Below are 16,519 nucleotides of genomic sequence, written 5' to 3' on the forward strand. Positions count from 1 at the left end.
CCGTGACTATCAACAACCATCGGACTCGACATCACCACTGCTTTCTTCCTCTCCTACACTTTCACCCTCGACATGGCGGCAGTGCCCCAGAGAACACTTAACTGGCTTTACAGTATTCTGATAAGGGTATTTATCTCTATCCAGTTCCTCTACAGCGACACTGCTGACCCCGCAGGACCACTACGACCCCAAGCAGACATATCAGGATCCCAACCGAACCTACTACGATGTCGCTAATACACTAGCCCAATATCCCTCCCTTTCTCCGCGAACCGATGTCTATAGTGAGTCTCTATATTGTACCTGGGAGTCAACAAACGGATCACTAACTGGTTCATGTGTAGCCTACGAAACCGGCTTCTCCACGCTGCTTCTCCTCATCGCGGGGACAATACCTGTCCCCTTTCGCGGAACGCTATACAAATTCCCAGTCGCACTATGGATTCCCACGGCATACCCTCGCGAGCCGCCAATTGTGTACGTGACTCCAACGAACGATATGGTGGTCCGCGTCGGGCAGCATGTGACGTTGGAGGGGAGGGTATACCATCACTACTTGGCGCACTGGCTGGAGGCATGGGATGTGAGTGATATTATTCAGAAATCAAAGCTTTCAAGCTGACAATCTATTATAGAGATCTACAATCGCCGACCTTCTGGGCATCCTACGAGACGTCTTCGCAACCGAACCGCCCGTTAAGTATAAACACCCGATACAGCAGTCACAACCACAATCAATGCCTACACCACCGCCTGTGCCTCCGTTACCACCCGGATTCGGTCCGTCGACGACGCAGAGCGTGCCCTCGCCCAGACCGGAAGCTCAAGTTCCACCTCCGCCGCCTCCAAAGCCAGGTCAAATGGTAGCTGCTGAGCAGCAACAGCAGACATTTCCAGCAGGACGATACAACTCTCCCCCGCCTCTTCCCCCATTACCGCCAGAGGAACAAGCACGACGACGATCATTATCTCCTCAGATAGGTATGAGTCCTGGCGGAATGGCGAGTCCATATCGAGTGCCGCAACAACCGCACATGGCTGGACCAGCATACTCCAACGGCACTCCAGTTAGTCCTGTGCAGAATTCTGGCTGGCAACAACCGCCGCGACAATACCCACCGCAGCAGATACCCCGTCATCCTGCCTACCAAAAACAGCCCGTTGCTCCATATCCACACTCTCCCATGCCTCATCAGCGACAGCTTTCACAAGCAATACCAACCACACAACCGATGCCAACACCAGCACCCGCACCAGCACAAACCGCACCAAAACAACCAGCACCCGCACCAGATCTTCTCACCTCACCCTTCGAACTGGAACTCCCCTCCTTCACACCCACAGGACCGGCCCCGCCAATCCCTCCAAACCCCGAGAAAGACGCCCTCGTCAAGTCAGTCTCCAAAACACTAGCTGAAACAATCCAATCAAACATCTCGCAATCCGAATCAGCCGCCCACTCACTTACTTCCCAGTCCCATTCCCTGCATAACGCAATCGCGACCTTGCAAGCCGAGATCTCCTCGTTAAACTCGCTCAATGGAACCCTCCAATCAAACACTTCTATCCTCCAACACTCCCTCCAAAACGCAGACACCGTCATCGCAGACGCCCAAACCCGTCTCTCCACCAGATCTTCGTCCCCAACATCTACCTCCGCATCTCCACTCCCCTCAACCACCGGCACAGCATCAACATCAGCCGCAGTCCAAGTCCAAGGCCTCCCCCCCATCGACGAAATCCTCGTTGCCCCCACCGTCGTCGGAAAACAACTCTACGACCTCGTCGCCGAGGAAGCGGGGATCCAGCAAGCTATCTACGCACTGCAGGTTGCGCTTGTCAAGGGTGTTATTGGAGTTGAGACGTGGTCGAGACATACGCGGGGGTTGGCGAGGGAAGCGTTTCTTAAAAGGGCGTTAGGGAGGAAAGTTGCGGTGGGGTTGGGGTGTGAGGGAGTTTAGTATTTTTTTTTTTCTTTTTGTTTTCGGGGTTGTTTTATATATGCAATTGTTTAGTACAAAGTAGATAGATACCCGAATTTATACGTCGCGATTCGATTGCAGTAAGAAAAGACAGAACCTCCATTCACTATATATTCAACTCAACACGATCACGATCACATGGTCAACGCTATACTGGAACGGAACGATTTTGATCCTCAAAGGCGGCGGGCATCAGAAATAAAGACGGGGGATAAAAGGAAGAAAAAGGGGGTCGTAAATCAGAAAGAGATCAATATAAATCAGGTAAGAAGGAAAACTTCAAGGATTTCTTTTTTGCGCCATTCATCGGTCCAGTAGAGACAAACACGTGTACGAAGATCAAAATCAGGGTATATGCAGAAAGAAAAGGAGAGAAGATATGAAAAGAAACGAAAAAATCAATCAACGATACAATCCGACTCATCGCACTTCGTTCGCGTCGGAAAATGGACTCTCGACTCGTGCAGGTGGTGTCCTGCTGCTTCGGTTCGATCCAGGCCCGTCGTGGGTCTCTAGGTGAGTCGACGCACGGTCAGTGAACGGGCCTTGCTCTTCCGAAGCTTCAGCCACTGTTGGAGGTTGCTCAGTGGATTTGGTGGCCTTGGCACCCTTGCCAGAAGGTTCGTCTTCCTCATCAGAGCTATCGTCAAAGCCAGAAGCGGCAGGATCGGCTTGTTGCTTGGTGCTGGCGGAGCGGGAAACTGGCGCACTCGAGCTGGGTTCAGATCGCTCCTCGATGGCTTGAACCGCTGGAGTAGCGTTGTTGTTGTCCTTCTTCTTTCCACCCACGGTCTTGACCATGACAGGCTTAGCCATCATTGGCCGTGCCACAATAGAGCTGTTGTTGTCGCCGCCGTTGTTTGCATTCGTGACACCTGCCTTGGCGAGCTGTGCCGGCGTAATGGCAGGCACCGCTGGCGCATCCGGGGGGGTGATGGTAGCCGTCTCCGTAGGCTGGTTTCCGTGGATGCTGACGACGGCGGCACGGGTGCGCATGACTTGTTGGGCGGGCATCGGGCTGACGATGGCGTTGTTGCGGTAGATGGTGGTAGCCACACTGCTGCGCAAGCTAGGGGAGACACTGGGGGCGCCACTACGGCGATCGTTGGACATTTCAGTGAACGATGAGTCGCGCAGGTCGCCTGGCATGAAGAAGTGTTGATCGGGGGCCGCACCGGGGAGCGGGGGGACGGGTGGCACGAGCGAGGGCGTGTCGGGTGGGGATCGGTTGGTGACACCAGGGATGTAGGCGATCTGGATGACATTCGAGGCGCGGGTCAGGACGGTGGAAGCGATGGAATTGGTGGATTTTCTGGATCCTTGGGCGTTGGCAGTGCGTTTCTCCTGTACGCTGGATCCACCCAAGCTGTACTCATTGCTGCTCTTTTTCTTGCGCATGTAGAACCACCAGATCAAACCGACGACGATTGTAACGAAAGCGAGACCACCGATAACACCGCCAGCGATAGCGCCGGCATTGTTACCGCCTGAAGAGCCACTGTTGCCAGACGAGGACAAGCTGGAGGAGGAGGTTTGGATACATTTGGTGGTAGCGCATTGGTCGCAGGACTGGCTGATCATGGTACATGTGTAGCCTTCATCGCAGGCGGGACATGACGGAGCTGCGCTTTCACATTTGACGCAGCGCTTGAAGATATCTCGTGCAGAAAAGACTGTTCTGTTAGTTAGATTCATTCTTACTGCCTGGTAAAGAATAGCATACCGTTAGGAGAGGTATCGAAAGACATGATGGAAAACGAGAAAGTAAACGATGGAAGAAAAATCGTAACAGTAGCGAGCGGCGGCCGGTCAACGGCGTAACGAATGTAAACAGTGGATAGTAGCGTGGATTAAAAGAGCGTAATGGGCGCAGCAGACGTCAAGTCGGGAGCGTAAGGTTAGATCATCAAAGGCGAGACTTCTTAGGCGAACGAGAGAAGATAGTTGGAATGGGATAAGGCAGCGATGGTCATAGTCTGGAGTGTCGAGAAGGGAGGACGGAATTCACGGCGGAGAGAGAAGGGAAGTATTGTCCATGCGTGGTCTCGACCAGAGGAAACGGAAGTGGCCGAGATGGTTGGTGGAGAGAGGAGAGTGGGTTGACGGTCGAGAGCCACGCGTCAATCAGGGAGACCTCCTTGGCCCAGACGTTGGTGAACGAGAGAAGGTGAGAAGAGATAGCGATATGATGGAGCAAATAAGGCAATACAGGGTAGAGAAGAAGAGGGTAGGGAGAGAGAGAGAAAGAGAGAGAGAAAAGAAAAGAGGGAGAGGAGAGGAGATGAGACGAGACAAAACGGGAGAATGAGGAGTTTCGGCTGTGCGGACATTAATGCCACAGGTCAGGTGACTGTCATAACACAAATACTACACAACTACATGAATATATATGAAGACATGGATACATAGTAGACATTGTTGGATCTAAGCCTCTATCATAGCTAGACGATGTCTCTACAGAGTACTCAGTACATCAGTCTGGGACACTGTTCAGAGTACTTGTGAGTAGTCTCCGCTCCAGTGCGTGGAGGAAATATCTTGGGCCTGGACTACACCGGAGATTACATTCCGTTGGCGCCAATCAGATCAGCACAAGAGATGAGAACGAGGAGGATGTGCTATGGTAGAACCTGGTAGAGTCCTGTACAGAGCAGAAAATATACAGATGTGTTGACTGGATTCATATATTCCACTTCATATACAATTTGGAGGTTGGAGAATACATTTATATCTACGGGGTACGGGGTACGGAGAGATCAGATAATCACTCTATAGTAGGCAGGTGGGTACGGACACAATATATCGACGGCTATATCAATAGACCGTGATAGTCGGATTCCCGTGTCTATCGGGATTATCGTTGCACTGTGCATGTCTCCCCAGTAGAGCTGTATGCGGTTGTGTGCAGCTGTGTGCAGTAGTTGTATATTGAATCTTCCAGATTCATGGCGGATATATATCCTCGACTTGTACATGCATACGAGTCGGAGTCTCCGTACACCTACAGTTACTCCGTACATGCTCCGTACATGTACATGCGCAGAACTGCACTGCCAGAGTATCCATACTTTTGTTTGATACTATATCCTGATCGCCCACTACACAATTGTCTTATGCTCAACGGCTATTTCTCCATCGGGCAGCTCCGTGTTCTCACCATCTCCATCAGGGTGACAAGCTAAGAATAGCAATCTCGTCTTAGCGGTAACTTCCGTACCAGTCATGAAATCTGGAAAGCGGTGGGTTACTGCCAGTATAAAAGTGAAACATCACTGCCACACCGCTCTGTGATTGGCTGCGGACCGAATTAAAGATTTGCCTTGGCTCATGTTGTGAAGGCAGTGATTGGCCAACTGTTGGTGGGCGGTCTGGAACCGATTCCACAAGGCTATATTTAACTGGGTCTTGACTTTTTTGGGATCAGCATACCCCTGAATGAACTCCGAGAACCCTGATGGTGTAATTACGATACAGAGTACCCTATACCAATTGTTCTCAGTCAGTATGTCCTCTAACTAACTAGGGTAATGTTGCTTTTTCTATCTCAATCATGACTACAACTACAGTGGCAGTTCGAATGGAGTTATAGATCTACTTGTACAGCTGTTATGGGGTGTGAGAGGGAATAAAATACCGCCACCCACACCGCATTGAATGTTTCAGATGAGACCATTTTCCAGCCACAGACCCTGATGGATCGAGTCAGTTGACAGCACACATTGAAATGAAATTGAGAATTGAACGGAGAGAATTGAAGAGAACAGCAACTGCAGCAGAGTATCTTGTACAGAGTACCTGTATATACAGTTGTACTTGTATAGTGGCAAGGCGGAAAAAAGAGAACCCGGAAAATCCCCTTGAAGTACAGGCATCAGATACAGACATACATACAGAAAACGTAGACTCCTGATGTATCTGCTCAACATCTAGTACAGAGTACTGTAACTGATTCAATCATAGACAAATAATAAAAAAAGAACGGCAGTGCGCTTTAACGCGGTCCACTACTGGCGCCAACGCCGTCAAGAAAGAGGCGTTTAGGAGAGACTAACTAAAAGCAAACTGGCCTAAAAAAAGTTTCGCTCCTCCTTCCATTCATCTTCCATCGCTCATCTTTTTTCTATCTTTTTTTCTTCTCTTCTTTCCTCTCCCATCGCTGGGAGTATTTTGTTCTAACTACAGTACTCTCTCTCTCTCTCTCTCTCAGGCTCAGCCCTGGCGGCTTCTCTTCGGATCGACTTTTCGTTCCTTCCGCAAAAGATCCACGGCTCTACTTTGCCTCTTGGAGATTGATAGCAGTTGATATACCACTGCTGACTGCTGTTTCTGCATCTGCATTTTCCTGCATCCTCTCTCTGTTTGCTGTTGATACCCGCCTTGCTGTGTTTTCTTTTATTCAGGACGCGGTTGCTCTGTTTTTTTCGGATACCCCCTCAATTCTTTCTTTCTTTCACTCCCCTTTCCGCTTCGTGCTTGCTTCGGTGGCCACTTTCCCACCGCTAAAAGACAGAAAAGAATTTTCGCTGCGCTCTGCACTTTGTTCTGTGTGCGTGTCTACGTTGTCTTACGCTTAATTAATCCCCTGCCCCCCCTTACGCCATGGCCTATCACGGCTCGGGTGCGCAGTCACCCATCAATTATGATGATGCCGGCCATCGCCTTCAGGACATTCCCTCCGCCGAAGTGAGTTGCAATCTCTCCCCGGGGAACATTCGAAGAGTGATTACTAACGGGCTCAGTTTGGCCACGAACACGAAGAAGAAGCTGCCCATGGCCTGCTCTCCAGCCAGGGCCCGTTCGACGACTCCCACCAACGCAGCTTGTCTCCCGCGCGCCCTACTTCAGGTTACAGTCTGACCGAAACCTACGCTCCCGAGGCCTCATTCAACGATCCCTACAGCGCTGGCTCCGTCTACTCGGGTCACTCCGCCGACAACCCTGCCGCCGCTTTTGGTGTGCCCGGTCGTGTGGCTTCCCCATACGCTCGTAGCGAGACTTCCTCCACCGAGGCATGGCGCCAACGACAGGCCCCCGGTGGCTCCGGCTCCGGCGGCGGCGGCGGCGGCGGCGGTGGTCTGAGACGTTATGCGACCAGAAAGGTTAAGCTGGTCCAGGGCTCCGTCCTGAGTGTCGATTACCCCGCCCCCAGTGCCATCCAAAATGCCATCCAGGCCAAGTACCGCAACGACCTCGAGGGTGGCAGCGAGGAATTCACCCACATGCGATGTACGTTTGGTTATCTTCCAACAAACACTTGGAACAAGACTAACAATTGATAGACACCGCGGCCACCTGTGATCCCAACGAGTTCACCCTGCACAATGGCTACAACCTCCGTCCCGCCATGTACAACCGTCATACCGAGTTGCTCATCGCCATCACCTACTATAACGAAGACAAGACCCTCACCGCCCGTACCCTCCACGGTGTCATGCAGAACATCCGTGAGATTGTCAACATCAAAAAGTCTGAGTTCTGGAACAAAGGTGGTCCCGCCTGGCAGAAGATTGTCGTCTGCTTGGTCTTTGACGGTATCGATCCCTGCGACAAGGATACGCTGGATGTGCTGGCCACCGTTGGTATCTACCAGGATGGTGTCATGAAGCGTGACGTCGATGGAAAGCAGACCGAGGCGCATATCGTATGTTCTCTCTTCCCCCCGGTTCTGATTCAGACACTGACCGTTTTAGTTTGAATATACGACTCAATTGTCGGTGACTCCCAATCAGCAGCTGATTCGACCCACCGACGACGGCCCGAGTACCCTCCCGCCCGTGCAGATGATGTTCTGTTTGAAGCAGAAGAACAGCAAGAAGATCAACTCGCACAGATGGTTGTTCAACGCCTTTGGTCGCATTCTAAACCCCGAGGTGGTCATTCTGCTGGATGCTGGTACCAAGCCCGGCCACAAGTCCCTCCTCGCCCTCTGGGAGGCCTTCTATAACGACAAGGACCTGGGAGGTGCTTGTGGTGAAATCCACGCCATGTTGGGTAAGGGTTGGAAGAACCTGATTAACCCCTTGGTCGCTGCTCAGAACTTTGAGTACAAGATCAGTAACATTCTTGACAAACCTCTCGAGAGTTCATTTGGTTATGTCAGTGTCTTGCCCGGTGCCTTCTCTGCCTACCGTTTCCGGGCCATCATGGGTCGTCCTCTGGAGCAATATTTCCACGGTGATCACACTCTTTCCAAGCAGTTGGGTAAGAAGGGTATCGAGGGCATGAACATTTTCAAGAAGAACATGTTCTTGGCCGAAGATCGTATTCTCTGTTTCGAATTGGTCGCCAAAGCTGGTTCAAAGTGGCATCTGTCGTATGTCAAAGCCTCCAAGGGTGAGACTGACGTGCCCGAGGGTGCTGCGGAATTCATCTCCCAGCGTCGTCGTTGGCTGAACGGTTCGTTCGCAGCCGGTATCTATTCGCTCATGCACTTTGGTCGGATGTACAAGAGTGGGCATAACATTATTCGCATGTTCTTCTTGCACATTCAGATGTTGTACAACATCTTCAACACGTTTTTGACTTGGTTCTCTCTTGCATCGTACTGGCTCACGACAACGGTTATTATGGACTTGGTCGGTACCCCCAGCGATAGCAATGGTCATAAGGGTTTCCCCTTTGGTGCCACCGCGACTCCCATTGTCAACACGATCGTCAAATACGGCTATCTTGGTTTCCTGCTGTTGCAATTTATCCTCGCCCTGGGTAACCGTCCCAAGGGATCCAGGTATTCTTACCTGGCTTCCTTCATTGTCTTCGGTGTCATCCAGATCTATGTGGTTGTCGATGCTTTGTACCTGGTGATTCATGCCTTCACCGGACAGGATGCGATGGACTTTGACACCTCGAACGGTCTGGGTGGGTTCCTCAAGTCGTTCTTCTCCTCGAGCGGTGCTGGTATCATCATTATCGCCCTTGCCGCCACATTTGGTCTTTACTTTGTTGCATCGTTCATGTACCTGGACCCATGGCACATGTTCACTTCGTTCCCGGCCTACATGGGTGTGCAGTCCTCCTACATCAACATTCTAAACGTGTATGCCTTCAGCAACTGGCACGACGTCTCGTGGGGTACCAAGGGTTCCGACAAGGCCGATGCTCTGCCGTCCGTCACGACCACCAAGGATGGTGGTAAGGATGCAGTGATTGAGGAAATCGACAAGCCCCAAGCCGATATCGACAGTCAGTTCGAAGCCACGGTGAAGCGCGCGCTGACTCCGTATGTTGCGCCGGTTGAGCACGAGGAGAAGAGCTTGGACGACTCTTACAAGAGTTTCCGTACACGACTTGTGACCTTTTGGATCTTCAGTAACGCGCTCATGGCGGTTTGCATCACCAGTGACGGTGTGGATAAGTTTGGTTTTACGGTAAGCTTCTATTTATCTTCTCTTGTGACAAGACAAAAAAAAACTAACGATTATAGAACACTGCTACCGATCGGACCCAGCGTTTCTTCCAAGCCTTGCTGTGGTCGAACGCAGCTGTCGCCCTGGTCCGTTTCATCGGAGCCTGCTGGTTCTTGGGTAAAACGGGTATTATGTGCTGTTTTGCCAGACGGTAGATGCAGATGGGGAAAGGAACGAAAGAAGATCAGACCGACTCTCGTTTTCTCGAGGAGTCATTCTTGGTTTTATTTTTGTCGCGATTTTTGTACTTTACATACGATGCTCGTTCACTGATTGTCGACTGCTACACCTTTTTACCTACATATTTTTTTTTTTTTTTTTTGTTTTCTCAGTGTGCTTTTCATTGATTGAAGTTGGATTGTTTTTATTTCTTGCAGGGACCACGGTGAAAGCATTTGACGTTTGTTTTTTAGCGGTTAGAGCAATGCATTATGCTTCACTACCATGTTAGATTGTAGGAGTGGCGATGGCGTCAGGCTTTTCCGCCTTTGGCTGCCAGACTTGCTGACATTTTTCCTTTGCTGGTTTCGGCTTGCTTTGCATTTTCCAGTCGTGTTTTTGTCTTATAGTGGTGTATTGCGCGCAGAATAAGCCTTCGTTCTGACAGACTCATCGCTGAGAATTGTTTGCCCACTTGCGACAACCCCGCCAGACTCCAACTCCCTCCGTCCTCCAACGCGGTACTCGACTTTTCTCGACACTGTACTATATACTACACACCTTAGATACCCTCTTGTCGTGAATTATCGGAGAAGTCCACGTCCCGGAGACAAGGTGTGATTCAAGATGTTGAAGATCTGGTCGATGGTATAGCCTTCTTTACCTGCGTCAATCCACCACGGTCGATACTGACAGGAACAGAAACAACAACAGCAACAAGCTGAAAATGCAGACGCCGCAGCAGGAAAGAAGAAGAAGAAGGTCACTCCCGCGCAGCTGCGTGTTCAGCGAGGTAACCCCTCCTCATCTTCCCCAATCATCCCTTCAAAGACCCATGGGAGACAACAGAACGCTAACGGCAATGGTTACGATGATGATGCAGACCTCCAAGAACTCACCCTCGGCAGCACCATGAAAATGTCATTCCCCAACCCCGACGACATCCTCAACTTCACGCTTACCATCGAGCCCGATGAGGGAATGTACAAAGGCGGAGTCTTTCACTTCACCTTTGCTGTCAACCAGAACTTCCCGCATGATCCGCCAAAGGTTAAATGTACGCAGAAGATTTATCATCCGAATATTGATCTTGAGGGGAATGTTTGTTTGAATATTTTGAGGGAGGATTGGAAGCCCGTGTTGAACTTGAATGCGGTTATCGTGGGGATGCAGGTGAGCTTCTTTTTACTGGGGATGGGCTGAGATTGAGGTGGTGCTAATGGGTTGATATAGTTTCTGTTCCTTGAACCAAATGCGTCCGATCCGTTGAATAAAGAGGCTGCGGAAGATTTGCGTACGAACCGCGATTCGTTTAAGCGACATGTGCGGAGCTCAATGGCTGGTGGTTCGATAAGGGGGAACGACTTTGAACGTGTGCTGCGGTAGATGCCGGACATGGGAGCATTACGATATGATACGCACGTGTATATGATAATTAGCGACTGGATAGATTCTTACGAGCTACAATAACTGACTGCTAGAGTGGTCCGGATAAACTTGTTGCAGGGTGCAAGTTCGAGATGTAGAGGTACATATATACAAGTCCAACCTCTAGTCGACCCGTGGATCAGAACATAACAACTTTATTCCATGCTATTGATAGTATCGACAAATTCTGAAACGATCCACCAACATTGCCATAAACGGTTGACTAGGACCGAAGACGAATTTATTTCTGCGAGGCACGCTCCTGGTCGAGCTTGGCGTAGTAGGTGTCACGCTCGCGGACGCGCTCGAGGTGGAAGCCTGCAGTTATTAGAGGGTGTTCCGTTGTTCTTTCGCATTGAGGTGATTGATGTACGTACCGTACCACCAGAGATAACCGAAGGTGGTACCGAAACCTGACAAGTTAGTCACTCATCCATCATTTTCGCAAATTGGTGTTCGTGTGTTGTGTCTTGTGTATTCTGCCTTGTGCGAGATATCCGACTGACAGACATCCGCGTTCCCGGCGATTCGTGCGTGCGATGCGACTTCGAGGGTTCAGAGTCAAAAGATAAACTCACCAAAAGCGGTACTCAGGTCAAGCACGAGACCCCGGCGGAGCATCTAGTAAGACTAGTCAGTCATTGAAGCCGAAATGGACCCTGACAGTTCCATGTCTATGTCGGGAGCAAAACCCGTGGGCTGATCACCCAATCCGGTTGGGAGAGGGGGAGGGAAACATACGCCGGTAATGGGAGGAATAGCGGAGGCCATTGCAAAAAAGGATGTGAGCAAGCGACTCAGGGCGAGGACGGAGGGAAGCTGGCGAACGGCGTGGTTTGGGACGTGGGAGGGAGTGGAAAAGGCAGGCGAGGCGGGCGGGAGTCCAGCGATGATGGAAAGTTGAGGTTGGATTGGTTTCCGCCGGGTGTACAGTAAGCAGCGCTTGTGGTTGGACTGCAGAGAAAACAGAACTACTTAGTTACGCTTTAGTTATTGTTGTGTTATTATTGACTATGAGTTAGAATTCTTTCTCTTTATACAGTAAATATTGTCTATCCCAGGTCATTTTTCGATTGTGTATTGTGGCCTCAGGCATTAACACGTGACCAACCGCGTTTTGAGCTTCGACTCTCACTTCTCCTACGGAGTATGTACAACAACTGCAGCTTCACCCACCTTTAATTTCTACCACCCCAAAGAATCGGAATGCTCGATTCGCAACCAGCCATAAAACGCTCCTCCTCGTCGCAATCAGAGCGACCAACCGAAGGCCCCGATTCCAAACGCCTGAAGCGTCCATATCACCACAGGCACCAATTCCAGAATCCCGTTACGCCGGCGCTCGCGGAGCCCGCTATCGCTGATAATGCCGCTGTGGACCATTTAATGAATCGCGCTATTGGGGTATCGCTCAGGGAGAGTGGGTTTGATTTGGCTGAGCCGGTTGCGATGGATGGGTTTCGCAGTGCGGCTGAAGAGTGTATGTTGGTTATGTTTTGGTTCTAGGGATATGGGATGTATTTGGATAGCTGGATTGACTTGGTTTGTTGTGACAGATCTCGTTACGTTTGTTTCCTACGTGCATCAGTCGATGCTTAGTAGTCGACGGATACAGCCTATTCCGCAGGATTTCGAACACGCCTTGACACGAAACCACCTGTCTCCCGATGATCTCCTTCCCTACCTCAAATCTCCTACCGCTGAACCGACCCCGACACTCTTACCGAGTCCCCCGCCAGAAGAAGATTCCTTCAAAGGTATATCCTTCCTCGGCCCGCAGCTCAGCGGCGAAGACGACCGTGCCAGGAGCGCGCATATCCCGAAACATTTCCCCGAATTTCCGAGCAAACACACCTACCGCCATACGGCTGTGTTTACGGAACGAGAATCAGATCCAAGGAAAATCCGTGAGCGCGCGACAGAGGATGGCCGACATGGAGAGGAGGCTCTACGGAAGCTGGCTCGTGCCGCGTTTCAGGATAACCAACTTGGATCCACAGGGCAGGAAAAGAAGCTGTGGGGACGGCGAATGGAGAGCATGGATAGTATGTTCGAGAAGACGGTGAAAGCGCTGGCGAAGAAGTCACCGAAGAACACGACTGTGGCCGGGATGGCGGCGCCGATGGAGATTGATTCGGGAGCTGGGCCGGATGTGGAATTGAAGACATCCAGGTCGAAGGTGTCGTTGAATCTCGAGTTGCCGCCGATAATCAACTGCGAAAGAGATCTCTGGCGACGGACAACTGCATCAAGAAGTGGAGAGAATCATTCAAAACCAGAAGAAAAGCCGAATGGCAAGCCTGAGACTGGGGATATTTCACGGATGGATAGTTGGGTGAGCACATGATGTTGCTATTGCATTGGAAGGAATGGCGTCAGGTGTTTTGCATTTTATTCTTGTTGTATTGAGAGAGATACCCTGGAGCAATCAATTTCGTGACCATGTCTGAACCGTAGACCCTAACTCCCGCTATGCTATGCAATAAACCATATATCCAACACAATCCCTAAGCAGCGCGTTTTGCTTCCTCTTTTTTTGCCAACCGAATCGGCTCCCACGATGTCGTCTCGACCGTTAACCCGGCGCATCTGCAAGCGTCAACAATCATAACAACCGACCCCACAGAAAAAGAGATATACCGTCTAAACAACCGCACAACCGGCTTACACACGATACTCCCCGGCGTCGGAATCCCATCTTGCGGCGGATTGCAAGAGTACTGCACCATCTCGAGCAATGGGCATTCTTTCAGGTCGATCGCGGGTCCTTTGCGACGCTTTTCTTCGTGGAAGTTTCGCCGGATCGTGTTGACGTGGGAGGGTAGCGACTCGGAGGAGAAGACGGGAACGAGGGGGGCCATATCACTGTTTATATAGTTATCTGGAATTGTTGTTTGGTCGAGGTGTGAGTAGGTGGTTGTATGAGCGCAAGGTGAATGTGGGATCTCGGAGGTTTTGCGGAGTTCCGCTTTCTGACAGCATCGGTGCAGCTATCTCTGATTGTGGTACCTTCAATAACTACAATGAATTACAATGTATAGTCAATTTACAGTGTTATGAATACTGCTATGACACTTTCCTCTTCAAGCCGCGCAAATGGCCGCCAATTTCGGAGAGAAATTGCTTGGGGAGGTGACTGAAGTGAGACTGGATGAGGTACCTCTTGCCATATTCATATTGGGATAACTGCTGATTATTATAGATTCTACATGATCTAAGAAACATATGCGCAGATGAATCCAGCAATCGTCTAGGCGTTAAGGCTTTGGATGACCTCCTGGAAGTCTTCATGCCCGTCCCTATTCCTTCCCAGCAGCAACACCCAGAGGAGAATTCGAATCTACGGCCAGACGAAAGGCAAGCACATCATAGAGCCAGAGCTCGTCCAGACCCGGTGGTCGAGATTTCAAGTACTTCGTCGGCGGCTGGAAAATCCCAGCTGCTGTACTATCTCACGGCTATTGCTGTTCTGCCAGCGACGATTGACGACGTCCAGATCGATGGACGGAATGCTGCTGTTGTCTTTGTTGATGCAGATGGGCGATTTGATGCGGATCGTCTGCTTAGTGTTGCTAGGGACATCATCCAACAGAAACTAAAGCAGCAGTTGGTAGAGCAGCCTGACATCGAAACCATACTCTACAACTCCCTTCAACATGTCCACGTCTTCCGTCCTACCTCCTCAGCATCTTTTCTCGCAACCCTCCAATCCCTACAATCCTACCTCTTCGACCTAACCCGCCACCTCTCGACAAACCGCCCCCTTCATGGGATTTTAGTCGACAGCGCAACGGCCTTCCTCTGGCAAGATAAACTCCGCGACCAAGTCGCCCGGGTCGAAGAGATCGGTCGTCCGCATGCTGAAATCGAATATGCCCGCAGATCGAAATCAAGTTTTTACATCGCTGATATGTATGCCGAGCTTGTGAGGGCGTTGAAGAGGGTACAGAGTGTGTTTGGATGTGCGGTTGTGTATACGACTACGGCTTGGGTTGGGAGGGCTGCATCCGTGTCTGGTGACGAGCTGGTGGCGTTTCGGTGCTCGTTGCCGCCGCCTTGGGGACTGTTTCCGACACTACGGGTTGTTCTGAGAACGAACGGACAAGGGCGGTTTTTGGGGTGTGTAAATGGATTGGGGAGGGAGGAGTGGTCGAGGAGAGTGGTCGAGGAGTTGGAGAGACGGGGTAGAGGATTTGTGTTTGATGCGGATAGAGAGGGTGTGCATATCTGATGAGTATCTAACTGTACAACTTTCCAATGGCCTCGACGGTTGTATTCCCACCACTGAATACGACTCCAACATCCCAGCCCTCCTCTCCAGCTTCCGTCACAACCCGTCGTCGAAAGTCCTCGTTATACAAACACACAGCAAGTCCCACAACCGCACTTGGCTCAACAACAACCTTCATACGTTCCAGCACAAGCCTCATCGCAGCTTTGATCTGCTCCTCCGTCACAGCGTAGACACCAGCTACCTTATTCGGGTCTGAGATAACAGCCCAATTCAACAAACCAACCGGCGTCCGCAAACCATCAGCTATTGTCAGCGTACTGACAGCCGGAACGCGTTCCCCGGCTTCTAACCCACGACGACAATCGTCCGCGCCTTCGAAGTTCGGCTCAGCGCCGAAGACTCGCGTCGACTTGTCCGAGAAAAACGTTGCTACGCCGGCGTTCAATCCACCGCCACCAATAGGCGTGATCACGGCATCGAGACCTGCACCTGTATCCCCATGGACACTAAGACCCGGCTCCTTCCGCACAGTATCCCAGTACTGCTCCTCAAGCTCCAACCCCGTCGTTCCCTGCCCACAGATGATATCGTAATCGTCATACGGCGGCACGAGAATCGCGTTTGTTCTGCCTTGAATATCGGCCACGACAGCTTCGCGCTCGACGCTGGTTGATCCACTGAAGATGACCTCCGCGCCGTGCGATTGTGTTCCTGAGATTTTGGACGAAGTGCTTATGCGAGGCATCACGATGTAAGCGGGGATATTCAGCGTTGAGGCTGCGAGGGCGAGGGCTTGGGCGTGGTTTCCTACATTATTAGTCACTGCCTCTCTTCGGATAGTTCTATGGGAAGGGAAAGTACCAGAGCTGTGTGTGATAACACCCCTCCTCTTAACCTCCTCCTCTCCTCTCTCCTCAACAAGCCGCAGTAATGCATGGAATGCCCCGCGCGCCTTGAACGCGCCGATGCGTTGGTAATTCTCGCATTTGAAGAAAAAGCGCAAACGTGGGTGGGATGGGTCCTGGCCTTCAAAGGGTGTTCCAACTAGTGCCGCGGGGGATTGAGGGGTTGAGGCGATGGTGTTGAGGGTGCGGGAGGTTAGAAGGGGGGTATGGTGGATGTAGGGGTGGATTAGAGAGTGGGCGGCGTGGACGGCAGCGGGAGAGGGGAGCATTTTGATTGTAGTTGTAGCGATTGAATTGGTATGTTATATGTTATTGAAGAGAAGAAAGGAAATTGAGAGCTGGGGAACAACTGCTTATCTACTACTCCAGACTTTGCTAATACGGGGTCGGACACAGCCGATGCGG

At 51.1% G+C, this 16,519-nt stretch overlaps 9 protein-coding genes across 9 annotated transcripts; 5 read left to right on the forward strand and 4 right to left on the reverse strand.

Moving 5' to 3' along the window:
- Positions 1 to 72: 72 nt before the first annotated feature.
- Positions 73 to 1,961, forward strand: EURHEDRAFT_381650 (putative endosomal sorting complex protein TSG101; the record flags this gene model as incomplete). The annotated part of the gene is made up of 4 exons (XM_040779434.1): positions 73 to 126; positions 176 to 284; positions 345 to 583; positions 636 to 1,961. 4 exons carry the CDS (start codon positions 73 to 75, stop codon positions 1,959 to 1,961), a joined length of 1,728 nt encoding a protein of 575 aa, XP_040634469.1.
- Positions 1,962 to 2,402: 441 nt separating this feature from the next.
- On the reverse strand, positions 2,403 to 3,730 carry EURHEDRAFT_406598 (uncharacterized protein; the record flags this gene model as incomplete). The annotated part of the gene is made up of 2 exons (XM_040780470.1): positions 2,403 to 3,655; positions 3,706 to 3,730. 2 exons carry the CDS (start codon positions 3,728 to 3,730, stop codon positions 2,403 to 2,405), a joined length of 1,278 nt encoding a protein of 425 aa, XP_040634470.1.
- A 2,851-nt stretch (positions 3,731 to 6,581) lies between these two features.
- chsG (chitin synthase class III) lies at positions 6,582 to 9,543 on the forward strand (the record flags this gene model as incomplete). Its single annotated transcript, XM_040785095.1, has 5 exons — positions 6,582 to 6,665; positions 6,722 to 7,208; positions 7,262 to 7,623; positions 7,673 to 9,349; positions 9,406 to 9,543. The coding sequence occupies 5 exons, from the start codon at positions 6,582 to 6,584 to the stop codon at positions 9,541 to 9,543; spliced, it is 2,748 nt and encodes a 915-aa protein (XP_040634471.1).
- A 631-nt stretch (positions 9,544 to 10,174) lies between these two features.
- EURHEDRAFT_518887 (NEDD8-conjugating protein UBC12) lies at positions 10,175 to 10,933 on the forward strand (the record flags this gene model as incomplete). Its single annotated transcript, XM_040786728.1, has 4 exons — positions 10,175 to 10,195; positions 10,250 to 10,340; positions 10,431 to 10,720; positions 10,781 to 10,933. 4 exons carry the CDS (start codon positions 10,175 to 10,177, stop codon positions 10,931 to 10,933), a joined length of 555 nt encoding a protein of 184 aa, XP_040634472.1.
- Positions 10,934 to 11,212: 279 nt separating this feature from the next.
- EURHEDRAFT_488358 (cytochrome c oxidase subunit VIIa) lies at positions 11,213 to 11,844 on the reverse strand. Its single transcript, XM_040785600.1, has 4 exons — positions 11,717 to 11,844; positions 11,554 to 11,596; positions 11,353 to 11,388; positions 11,213 to 11,293 (listed from the first exon to the last, which is right to left on the reverse strand). The coding sequence occupies exons 1-4, from the start codon at positions 11,744 to 11,746 to the stop codon at positions 11,217 to 11,219; spliced, it is 186 nt and encodes a 61-aa protein (XP_040634473.1). The 5' UTR covers positions 11,747 to 11,844; the 3' UTR covers positions 11,213 to 11,216.
- Positions 11,845 to 12,181: 337 nt separating this feature from the next.
- EURHEDRAFT_466313 (TBP-associated factor 8 family protein) lies at positions 12,182 to 13,322 on the forward strand (the record flags this gene model as incomplete). The annotated part of the gene is made up of 2 exons (XM_040785081.1): positions 12,182 to 12,455; positions 12,532 to 13,322. The coding sequence occupies 2 exons, from the start codon at positions 12,182 to 12,184 to the stop codon at positions 13,320 to 13,322; spliced, it is 1,065 nt and encodes a 354-aa protein (XP_040634474.1).
- A 160-nt stretch (positions 13,323 to 13,482) lies between these two features.
- On the reverse strand, positions 13,483 to 13,836 carry EURHEDRAFT_381656 (uncharacterized protein; the record flags this gene model as incomplete). The annotated part of the gene is made up of 2 exons (XM_040779435.1): positions 13,483 to 13,564; positions 13,616 to 13,836. 2 exons carry the CDS (start codon positions 13,834 to 13,836, stop codon positions 13,483 to 13,485), a joined length of 303 nt encoding a protein of 100 aa, XP_040634475.1.
- Positions 13,837 to 13,965: 129 nt separating this feature from the next.
- EURHEDRAFT_488362 (putative Rad51 family DNA repair protein) lies at positions 13,966 to 15,378 on the forward strand. Its single transcript, XM_040785601.1, has 2 exons — positions 13,966 to 14,131; positions 14,178 to 15,378. Exons 1-2 carry the CDS (start codon positions 14,072 to 14,074, stop codon positions 15,204 to 15,206), a joined length of 1,089 nt encoding a protein of 362 aa, XP_040634476.1. The 5' UTR covers positions 13,966 to 14,071; the 3' UTR covers positions 15,207 to 15,378.
- EURHEDRAFT_417090 (threonine/serine dehydratase) lies at positions 15,106 to 16,519 on the reverse strand. The gene is made up of 2 exons (XM_040783117.1): positions 16,071 to 16,519; positions 15,106 to 16,016 (listed from the first exon to the last, which is right to left on the reverse strand). The coding sequence occupies exons 1-2, from the start codon at positions 16,381 to 16,383 to the stop codon at positions 15,214 to 15,216; spliced, it is 1,116 nt and encodes a 371-aa protein (XP_040634477.1). The 5' UTR covers positions 16,384 to 16,519; the 3' UTR covers positions 15,106 to 15,213.

Source organism: Aspergillus ruber, assembly GCF_000600275.1.
Source record: "Aspergillus ruber CBS 135680 unplaced genomic scaffold scaffold00043, whole genome shotgun sequence".
Taxonomy (NCBI): Eukaryota; Fungi; Ascomycota; class Eurotiomycetes; order Eurotiales; family Aspergillaceae; genus Aspergillus; species Aspergillus ruber.

Bases quoted from the DNA above. Each gene is read 5' to 3' on its own strand.
- EURHEDRAFT_417090 (XM_040783117.1), bottom strand. From the start codon at position 16,383: ATGCTCCCCTCTCCCGCTGCCGTCCACGCCGCCCACTCTCTAATCCAC. The intron at 16,017-16,070 runs GTACTTTCCCTT...CTAATAATGTAG, and splicing joins TGTTATCACACACAGCTCTG to GAAACCACGCCCAAGCCCTC.
- EURHEDRAFT_488358 (XM_040785600.1), bottom strand. From the start codon at position 11,746: ATGGCCTCCGCTATTCCTCCCATTACCGGC. The intron at 11,597-11,716 runs GTATGTTTCCCT...TAGTCTTACTAG, and splicing joins CTATTCCTCCCATTACCGGC to ATGCTCCGCCGGGGTCTCGT. The intron at 11,389-11,553 runs GTGAGTTTATCT...CTAACTTGTCAG, and splicing joins TGACCTGAGTACCGCTTTTG to GTTTCGGTACCACCTTCGGT.
- EURHEDRAFT_488362 (XM_040785601.1), top strand. From the start codon at position 14,072: ATGGCCGCCAATTTCGGAGAGAAATTGCTTGGGGAGGTGACTGAAGTG. The intron at 14,132-14,177 runs GTACCTCTTGCC...TGATTATTATAG, and splicing joins CTGAAGTGAGACTGGATGAG to ATTCTACATGATCTAAGAAA.